Genomic DNA, 11,396 nt, shown 5'->3' on the forward strand with positions numbered 1-11,396 from the left:
GTACAATACTACGTTTTATATGTTTGAATTATTGTTATGTTAGTTAATTATTGGTGGGGGCCAAATTAATAAAAAATTACCTAATTCGCAGTATAGTACTGCGAATTAGCTAAAAAAATTTTTTAATGATACGCAGTAGAATACTGCGAATCAATAATTTTTTAACTAATTCGCAGTACTCTACTGCGCATTAATTAATTTTTTTTTAATTCGCAGTACTCTACTGCGAATTAGCTTAACGGCTAAATTTCCGTTAAGTCAATTCGCAGTATAGTAGTGTGAAGTGCCTATTTGTGTATCTTTTTTTTTTAGCATTAAAAATGTGCTTTTTGTCCAAAAAAGCATCAAAAAAATTTCGGGCTCTTTTTAATACGAGTGGCAATATAATGTAGGGGGGTTTTGGGGACACCAAATAGTATAAGTAGGAAACTAACAAAAATATGATAGTTTAAGGAGTTTTAAGGTATTAACTCTTAATTTAACATGTTATACCATATTTTAGTCTTATATATAAGATGACAAATTTTACTTATTATAAGTAATTAGCCACAAGTGTTTTATTTGATTCATTCACTATGTGAATGCAAGTAAGAAAAATATTTTTTTTAGTAGATAAACGGCTTTCAAATTTTAAATTCAGTGATGATGCATAAGCTAATTTGACAACCCAAAAAGGCAACAGAAAAGCGTGGGTCAATGTTCCCCCGCCTAAGATCCAGCTTTCAATCAATCATCTCTTCTCCTGTACACACATATATACCCCACTCATCACATTTTAATACATCAATTAATTCATTTTAATCTTAATTATTTCTAATTTCAACTCTTTGATAGCGTTTGATCCAATCAGATATATACAAGTACAATCATAGACAGATTTTTTCACAAAATTATTTCTATAATTCAGAGTAAGAGCAATAGATAGAGAAAAGGAGAAATGGCGATTCTGTATGCGCTGGTAGCGAGGGGATCAGTAGTATTGGCAGAGTACAGTGCTACGTCGACAAACGCGAGCGCAATTGCGAGGCAGATATTGGAGAAAATACCAGGGAATAATGATTCTAATGCTTCGTATTCTCAGGATCGCTATATTTTCCATGTTAAACGTACCGATGGACTCACTGTTCTCTGTATGGCCGAGGAGGTTGCCGGAAGTAAGTTGACCTTTTCTAAACAAAAAAAGCCTTTTTCTGGAATGTTTGATTTTGGAGTTTATAACTTAGGATTATTGAATTTGATGTTTTATATACTTTTCAAGTGCCTATTTTTGGTCAATTTAATTATGAAAAAGTGAAAGTGGCAACCAACAAAAAATTTAAAAACTTGCAGTTTTGAGGGCGTAATTGACTAAGAGATTCAGGAATGTTTTAATTTTGGATTTATTTCCGGGAAATTTGAATACAAAATATAGGGTCATTCTGTTGGCTAAATTTTGGATTGTACTGAGACCTTGCCAAAACTTTAAAATTAAGATAACAGGGCACTATTGTATTTTGGGGGTTTAAACAGTTCTTTTCTGTGATTTTGAAATGTTTTAAACCAAACTTAGATTTATAACATTTTATTTGTAGTTTCTAAATATCTAAATTTTATTTCAATAAAGAAACTTGTACCAAAATCACAACAACAACAACGACCCCGTGCAGTCCCACAAGTGGGGTTTGGGGAGGGTAGTGTGTACGCAGACCTTACCTCTACCCGATGGGGTAGAGAGGCTGTTTCCGAAAGACCCTCGGCTAAAGAAGACGAAAAGACAAAAAGAGACAATATATCAGCACCATCATGGAAATAATAACAACAACACAAAACCAACGAATAGATGAAAGGCAGAAATAATGACCAGTAAATAAGGCCCGGCACTATGAAAACGGAAGAGAAGTGTAAACACAACACTGACCACTAGCAGTCTAAGACTAAATCCTATCAGTGTAGCCTCACACTGGTAGACTAAATATGCTCAACTACCTCCTAACCTACAACCTTAATGCTCGACCTCCACAGCTTCCTATCGAGTGCCATGTACCAAAATCACAACGAAAATTAGAAATGCTTACTCTCATGTGATCAATTGTGTCATTCTTTTTGTGACTGATGGACTATTAAACATTGTTGAGGACTTTTGGTGTGGAATCTGCAGTGTGAACTAGAGATTAATAAAGAATTTTGTGGTTGTTTATAGTTTTTGGTCCTTCTCATTACCTCACCACTAGCTTCCAACAACATTAGATACTGTTAGAATATTTACTTTGTTCTCCCTCTGGACATCTTGAACTTCTGCATTGTACTCATTCTCTAGATTATGCATTTTTAACTTCGGGTACTTGTTATTTCTAAGAAAAAGATTTAAACATTATCAGAATTCAGACATCTAATTGAGTTTGGTTAAAACGTTTTAAATTGTGAAGTTGATCTTGTCAATGTATCAACTGCCTCAAGTCCAAATTAGTTGGGAGCTATATGGATCTTCTGTTTTTGTTCCGCTCTATTCTGGTCTATTTCTATTCAATGCTAAATAATCAGTCTTTTAAGGCACATTATGGATTTTGAAAAATTGAAGTTTTCTAAATCTTACACAGACTGATCTACTGTAATATTACTGCACTAGGAGAAACTTCATTTTATATTCTTGACTGTTAGCTCAGAAGACTGTCATCTTCCATGGATATTTTACTGTATTGAAACTCCTTACAGGAAGAATCCCTTTTGCATTCCTTGAAGAAATTCACCAAAGATTTGTGAGGACCTATGGTCGGGCAGTTCTCTCTGCACAAGCTTATGCCATGAATGATGAATTCTCAAGGGTCCTTAGCCAGCAAATCGAGTATTACTCTAGTGATCCAAATGCAGACAGAATAAACAGGCTAAAGGGTGAAATGAGCCAGGTCAGTTCCCATATATTGTTCAGGAAGCTAATGTGCTAGATGAATGCACATCAGCAGATTTGTTGAAATCTGCAATTTTCTCAATTTGAAGAGGGATGACGCACATATAGTTGCTTAACCTTTAAATGACTCAACAAAATTGTTACTGGTACCTCATCAATACCATGCAAAACATACCACTCGCCAACCCCAATTTGTTTGACACTCTTTCCTTTTTTGTCCATCCCAAAAAGGTTGGCACCTTTGTATAGTTAGACATTCTCATTTTACCATTGACATGTCTTGATGTAAGTTGGATAGATAAAAAATTATGTGTGACATAATGGTACTTCGCGCACTTTATGTATATTTAGCTTATTTGTCAAAAGTCTTTCTTACCTTTTTATACTCTATTTTATAGTCAAAGAATGCCAGACAAATTGGGATAGGAGTGAGTTATAGACCAAATAAAATAATGGTGTATTGATGCAGTTCTTCAATTCCCTCAGATTATCTGTCAGTATTAAGACATTCCTTGTAATCCATGTTGTAGTGACTTACTGATTTAATCATATGATAACAGCCTTTATTTTGTCATTTACTGAGAAGTTTGAGGATATCCCATGCCTGTAACAGGTGCGTAATGTCATGATTGAAAATATCGATAAAGTTCTGGAGAGAGGTGACCGCCTGGAGTTGCTGGTTGATAAAACTGCTAATATGCAAGAAAATACTTTCCGATTCAGGAAGCAAGCTCGGCGTTTCAGAAGCACTGTGTGGTGGAGAAATGTCAAGCTCACGTATGCAGCTTAAACAAGAGCTCTTTTCTTTTCTTTTCTTGTCTTTTTCATTCATTCTTTCTTTCCTTTTATTGGGGGGGGGGGGGGGGGGGGGGGGGGGGGGGGGGGGGTGGGGAGGGGTGGGGGGGGGGGGGGGGGGGGGGGGGGGGGGTATGGTGTCATTTATCCAAAATGGAGTCATGTCTTTTCTTGGATTGGGGTTTAAACTCAACTTCAAACATTTAGGGTTGCATGTCTGAGGCACTCAATTCCCTTTAAGAAATAGGAAACGGAAAGAAAAAGGAAATGCACTTAATCCCTAGTTACATCGGGGAAGGTATAGTGCTACTGACTACCTAAATGACTTGAAACTGTGTGCATCTCAAAGGATCAATCCAGAGAAATATTCTTTAAAACCTCAATAAACCCCGTTTTTGTATCTCTTTCACATTTCTCCTGCTGAGTTGTATATCCTCATGGTTTTGGAAAGTCCTATTATAAGTATGATAAAATGTCTAGTATTTAATTAGCATGACACATTGACACATTGTTATATGTCCCAGTGTGTTTTGACTGTTTGCTGCTTTAGTTGACTTCAGAGTTGGTGACAAATTCTTCTTTGACATTTCAATATAGCTAGTGCCACTTGTTGTTATATTATTATATAGCTGCTACCTTTTGCTACTTTAATTTGGATTTTGAGATTGTTCCAAGGGTGTGTGATTTGTGAAGTAGTTCTAATGCATATGGCTGATTGCATATACTTATTACTATAGCCATTCTCTTGAAAATGCATATTGCTCTATCCTTAAGTGGCTAATGATTTGCTAGCATGATTACGATATTATGTACTACTCCAGCTTCAAGTATTCCTTTTTTTTTTGTTTATCTTTCTTTGTGATCTTGACAGGATACTAATACATGATGTTTGATTTTTTGCAGGGTTGCACTAATATTCCTTCTCCTTGTGATAATATATGTTATTTTGGCTTTTATCTGTCATGGGCTCACACTTCCAACTTGTTTGAAGTGAGCATCACTGGATCAACATCTACTGGGATTTGGTTGTTGTTTTCTCGCTCTCTATTGCGGTTCTCATAGGTGCAATTCCTTGATCTTAGTTCTCTAGAGGTAAAGCTTGAATTCATGCTTTGACATTGATCTTGTGCTTGCGATGTATTATCTGTACGACTGTACCAATTGCTAGAAGCTATTCAGGTTGTAAGTTTGCTTAAACTCTTGCTTGAGAAACGTGGAAAGAGTTTACTTTTGGAATTGAGCTCATGTAACCTATTCAGATTTCGACGTTTTGTGAAACTGATTATGTAGTATAATGATACACCATTGACTCTCAGCTTAACTCTGGTGGAATATATGTTGCTGATTGTATTTTGGAATGTATTCTGTGGTGAATGGTGATATATATTTTGATATTTTTTTCATCGGTCATGTATATATTCTAGTAGGAGGGAGAATATGGATCAGAAGGTTTTCAAATCTAGGAATGTTCCGTCTCAATGTGTTGTTGCAGTCTCCTTTGGTGTCACAATGGGGGAGAAAAATCAAAAGATGCTCATTGCCTCTTGTATTTTGGTAAAATAGGTGAACTGACAAATTAGTTAACTTTCATTTTGATATTGTCACTATAACTAGACTTTCGAAAAAACGAATATATCTTGTGTCCTATTAGGTAAATACAAAATTGAACCTGTTACAATTAGGTGATGATGATAAATATCCGGAAAAAAAAAAAACATGTTACAATTAGAAGGTTCGGTCCCTGTAAGATACTTCATATTTTATGCAAGCAATTATCCATTTAATGCTGCCATTCAAACTATTAAACTGGAATTAATCAATGGCATGAGTTAGAGCTCATCGCATCGGGCTTGTCTAGTACGATTTATCTTTTTTGTGTGATTTGCTAGCTATTGCATAGTAAGCAGGTTATCCAATACACACCCAAAGAGTAGGTTATCCAATACACACCCAAAGAGTAGCAGCTGCGGGATTCTCTGGGAATTCCCCACCCCCCACCAAAAAAAAAAAATAGACTAATAAGAAAGTTGTATGGGACGAAATCTGACCAAGGGAATTTTGCTCAAAGGTAGATTACTAAGAGACGATTAGGTCGAGGTCGTACTCGAGATGGAAGGAACTTATCGGCGAGTCAAGCAACCGAGGTCGAGGTCAAATACTCAGGTCGGCTATAACGGCTAGTTTTATAGCAAGATGTTTTAGGGGAATATTCTATTGAATATTCTCTGCACTTGTACTTTATGTTAGGTAAGTGATATGTCCCATATAAATAGAAAGGAAGAAAGAAGAAAAGGGGGAGGTAATATTCTATATGAGAGTTAGGGGTGTTCATAAGAACCCGAAAAACCGAACTAAACCGAAAACCAAACCATACCGACCAAAAAAATCGATACTTTTTGGTTTGGTTTGGTTTTGGTTTTGAATTTTAAAAACCGATCAAATTTGATTTGGTTTTGGTTTTAATCAGAAAAAAACCGAAAAATAACCGAACCAAACCGACTATAGGAGTAGCAATTTCAAATTTATTATTACACCTATATATATGTATATTTTTATACAATGTTTCAAAAATTTAATGGTAAATGTTAATAGTTTGCACTTTTAGTATAGCGCTTTACCTTTACATTATAGTTTGATTGGTAGTTTTCTTTTGTTAAGTATAAGAATCCATTTCGTGTTAAAAATAATATATTTTTAATTGAGTCCTTAAATTATTCATCACTATTTGATTCAATTATCATCAATATATCTTGGTAAATAATAGATTTCTCAAAGGGCAATTGATTTGATAGTGTTACGATGAAAATGTGGTCTCCGAAATATGTGTTTGGTAGTGTATGTCTTATATTTAAGAAAAAACCGACAAATAACCGAAAAAATCGAAAAACCGACAAAACCCGACATAAACCGGATCGAGAAAAAACCAGCTTAATTGGTTTGGTTTGGTTCTAATATTTGAAAAACCGACTTACTTGGTTTGGTTTCTTTTTAGGGAAAAACCATCCAAACCGAACTATGAACACCCCTAATGAGAGTAACTCTAAGTACAAACATTGCCTTTCCATGAAGATTCCATTTGCTGCTAATTCCACACTTTCTCGCATCAGATCCGAGAAATCTCTCTATATCCCCATATTCATTTGTCTTACATCATTGTCAAAGAGGAGAATCATCCACCTCAGTCAAATATTTGGGTGAATTATTCTCTCTATTTACATTTAGTGTCATTTAATGTATTTATTGCTTATCATTACTCCCTTCCCATTCATAGCAATGTCATTTGATGTTCATTACATTAAATAGTTTTTAACGCAATCCCACGTTATTTGCATAAACACATTTCGGATCTAGAATTTATTATGTTTAATCAGGATTTACTCATTATCTTCTTATTTAATTAGTTCAACGGAAGGTTTCATACGTTTTTGTCAAACAATTTGGCACCGTCTGTGGGGATTTCCTAGTTAAAATTTTAGTTTCTTCTAGATAAAAAAAACACAATGCAAAAAACCCTATATTCCCCCGTGTGCACAAATTTACATGACAGGCAACGGAGAGAAAAAGAGGAAGGTGCCAACCTACTTCATATCATCAACAAAGTAAATGAGGTGGAGGGCGAGGAGGTAACACCAAATACCTCTCCCAGGAGAAACAACTCTCGCCCTCCTCATGGCAGCATCACGACCTCGCACGGTAAAGGAGCCTCTACATCCGCAGCAGAAGAGGCATCAGCGGTAGTAAAAAAGCTACTCGAGGCGTGGTCGACAAACACGCTAACCAATTTCCACGTCGAGCCCGCTCAAAGTCCAAACCGGGAAGAGGTAAGGGTTTGCATTGCACCAGCAGCTGACGAGCAACATCCCCCCCCCCCTCCCGTAACAGGTATCACTCGCAATGTTAGTGACGCAAGTAACGACACCCTCACAACCATTCTGAGGAAAATGGAGAAGACGGAGAACAAGAATAAAATGCTCCGCAACCAAATGAAAGAGCATCAAGAAAGGGTAGACAAAATACCGGGCGCCCCAAAACTCTTTCCAAAAAGGGACGCCGGTCGGTTTGTTGAGCAGCCATACATCGACGAAGCTGCACCACATGCAATACCCAAAACCTTTAAAATGCCGTCGTACCTGAAAAATATACGACGGCACAACGGACCTCGAAGATCATGTGACTCATTACGTCACCGCGGTTAAAAGGCAACGATCTCGCCAAAGAGCAAGTATCATCCATCTTATTGAAGAAGTTCGATGAAACCCTCACCGGGGGTGCGTTAACTTGGTATTCACATCTGCCCGCATGTTCGATTGAAACATTCGAAGAAATGGCCAACAAGTTCGTGACATCCCATGCCGGAGAAAAAAAGGCGCAGGCAAGGGTAAATGACATATTCTCCATCAAACAATCACCTGGAGAGGGACTAAGGGACTTCCTTGCCCGATTTAACCGAGTAAGGATGACCCTACCAAATGTATCGGAAGGAATGGCCGTGGCAGCCTTTCAGAACGGGTTGAATAGAAGCGGTTCCAGGGCAACCAGAAAGTTGCTAAGCCGCCTCATGAAGTATCCCTCGACCACTTGGGATGAAATACACAATGCGTATTACGCCGAAGTGCGAGCCGGCGAAGATGATCTGAAGGGGCCAACCCAACGGCTAATTTCGGTACAAGCCGAGTCCAAAAAGGACCGGAGGAACAACAATAGGAGAGACCTAGCAGGACCACGACCTAATCGGGAGAGACATCAGCCTTACGTCAGAGGCACCCTCATACTGCCCCCTCGCCCCATCCAGGCCATGAACAGGAACTCACCGAAGTGAGAGAGGTATGCCCCCCTTATTATCCGCTCACAATTTCTGTGTTTCCCCCTCGAAAATAGTCTACGCACTAGAGAAGCTCGACCCAAAAGTGAAGTGGCCACAGAAGATGAGATCCGACCCGAGCACCAGAAAATCTAATGCCCTCTATGAGTTCCACTAGGAGCGGGGTCACAAAATCGAGGACTGTATCGCCTTAAGACAAGAGGTCGTGAACATGCTTCACCAAGGGCACTTGAAAGAGCTGATGAGCGACCGAGGGAGGGCCAACTTCGCCCGTGGACGTGAACAAAACCACCCTCCCCGGCTCGAACCATCCAAATGATCATCGGAGGGGGCGACGACGCGTCAATCAACAGCGTGAAGTTCACCACCACCCACAAACTCAAGCGGTCAATAACTCACAAACAGTATAATGAACTCGAAGAAAATATCATCTTCAATAAGTCAGATACCCATAGTTTGGTTTTTCCTCACTTTGACGCCCTTGTCATTACTTTACGCATCTTAGATACTGATGTAAAACGTATTATGGTCGATGACGGGAACGGCGCGTGCATCATTTACCCTCGAGTTCTCACCCAAATGAAGCTCGAGGATAGGATAGTGCCACGCTGTATCACACTGACAGGTTTTAACAATATAGTTGAACGGACATCCGGAGAAATCACGCTGCCTGTCTTGGCCGACGGCGTCACTTTGGAGACCACTTTCCACATCATGGACCAGGATACGGCGTACAACGCCATCATAGGTCGGCCTTGGATCCACGCCATGAAAGTCGCCCCCTCCAGTTTATATCAAATTATTAAATTTCCCACCCCTTTGGGGGCATTCAGCATCCGAGGAGAATAACGCACTGCCCGGGAATGCTACCCTGCATCGCCCAAGATTGCACACACACCCGACAATTAAAGGGTAAAGTCAAAGAAGCATAGCAATCAACAGGGTCGAGGTCGAGCGAGGACGAGAAGGATATGATCAAAGATCCTGAAGTCGTAGAAGCTACAGAATCTACCGTAGAAGACCTCGACCCCGTCCAACTCGATGAGAACGACCACAACAAGAAAGCTTTCGTCGGCCACAAGCTCCAAGAACCAGGTAAATTCCGCCAGTTCTTAAAAAATAACGTAGACCTGTTTGCTTTTTCCTATGCAGATATGTCGGGCATGCTGAAGGAGATAGCGACACATAAATTGAATGTTTACCCCTTCCACCCCAAGTGTGGCAAGTCAGAAGAAAATTCAACGCCGCGATAAATGATGATTTCCACGAGGAGGTGGAAAAATTTCTTGAGAATGGATCCATCAGAGAGTCAAAATATCCCCAATAGGTCGCCAATGTGGTCATGGTAAAACATAAAAACGGAAAATGACGGATGTGCGTAGACTTCACAGATCTGAACAAAGCATGCCCGAAAGACTCATTCCCACTACCCCACATTGACCAGCTCATCGACGCAACGACCTGGCACGAGCTATTAAGTTTCCTAGACGCCTATTCGGGCTACAACCAGAACCTCATGAGGAGGAAGATCAAGAAAAAACCACTTTCATCACCCACCAGAAGACGTACTGCTACAGGGTTATGCCGTTTGGATTGAAGAACGCATGGGCGACGTATCAGAGAGGCTGGTGACCAAAATATTCAAGGATCAACTCGGCAGAACTATGGAAGTATATATAGACGACATGTTGGTCAAGTTGAAAAGAAAGGAGGACCACATCGACCACTTGACGGAAGCCTTCGACATAATCAAGAGGTACGACATGAAATTGAACCCTGAGAAATGTGCCTTCGGTGTAACCCCGGGGAAGTTCCTTGGTTTCTTAGTATCACAGCGAGGCATCGAGGTCAACCCCGACCATAAGAAACAGGTACAGAAGCTGACCGACCGTTAGCTGCCCTGTCGAGGTTTATCTCACGGTCCTCCGATAGGTGCCAAATTTTTTTTGGCGTACTTAAAAAAAGACAACAGATTCCAATGCAATTCCGAGTGCATCGACGCCTTGAAGGAACTAAAGGCATACCTGTCCTCGCCCCCTCTGCTTGCTAAGACGGAATCCGGAGAACGTCTCCTCATCTACCTGGCCGTGTCCGATGTTGCGGTAAGTGCAGTTCTGGTTAAAGAAAATAAAGGTACGCAATCTCGAACCTATTACATTAGCAAAACTTTGGTCGACGCTGAAACGAGGTACACCCACCTCGAGAAGCTAGCCCTAGCCTTCGTCGTAGCTTCACGAAAGCTTAGACCCTATTTTTAGTGCCACCCGATCTTAGTGGTCACGACCTTTCCTCTAAGGAGTATCCTGCATAAACCCGAACTATCGGGTAGATAGGCCAAATGGGCAATAGAGCTGAGCGAGCACGATATAACCTATCAGCCGCGAACGACGATAAAGTCGCAAGTACTTGCCGACGTCGTCGCTGACTTTAGTGCAAAAATAATGCCCGAAGTCGAAAGGGAAGCCGCCAGTACTTCCACCAAAATGTACGACCTATGGGTTCTATACACCGATGGAACTTCTAACGCGTCAGGATCTGGACTGGACTCGTGCTCGAGGTCCCAATAGGCGAAATAATTCGCCAATCCATACGGTGCCCTGATATGACTAACAATGAGGCCGAGAATGAGGCCGTGATTGCAGGATTAAAATTGGCACTCAAGTACAGAGCATGACGAGTAGTCCTACGATGCAACTCGCAACTTGTCGTCAATCAAGTCACAGGGACTTTCCAAATCAAGGAACAATAGTTACAGAAATACCATGCTGAAATCTGCAAACTATTACCCGAGTTCGACGAATGCCGACTCGATCAAATGACTCGAGCACAAAACATCGAAGCAGACAGCCTTGCCAAACTGGCAGGGGCCACCAAAAGCATAACCGGAAAGAGGAA

General features: G+C 40.1%; 1 protein-coding gene across 1 annotated transcript; it reads left to right on the forward strand.

Moving 5' to 3' along the window:
- LOC109231383 (vesicle-associated membrane protein 711) lies at nt 647-5,082 on the forward strand. The gene is made up of 4 exons (XM_019397034.1): nt 647-1,154; nt 2,692-2,882; nt 3,498-3,661; nt 4,583-5,082. Exons 1-4 carry the CDS (start codon nt 938-940, stop codon nt 4,671-4,673), a joined length of 663 nt encoding a protein of 220 aa, XP_019252579.1. The 5' UTR covers nt 647-937; the 3' UTR covers nt 4,674-5,082.

Source organism: Nicotiana attenuata, chromosome 8 (assembly GCF_001879085.1).
Source record: "Nicotiana attenuata strain UT chromosome 8, NIATTr2, whole genome shotgun sequence".
NCBI lineage: Eukaryota > Viridiplantae > Streptophyta > Magnoliopsida > Solanales > Solanaceae > Nicotiana > Nicotiana attenuata.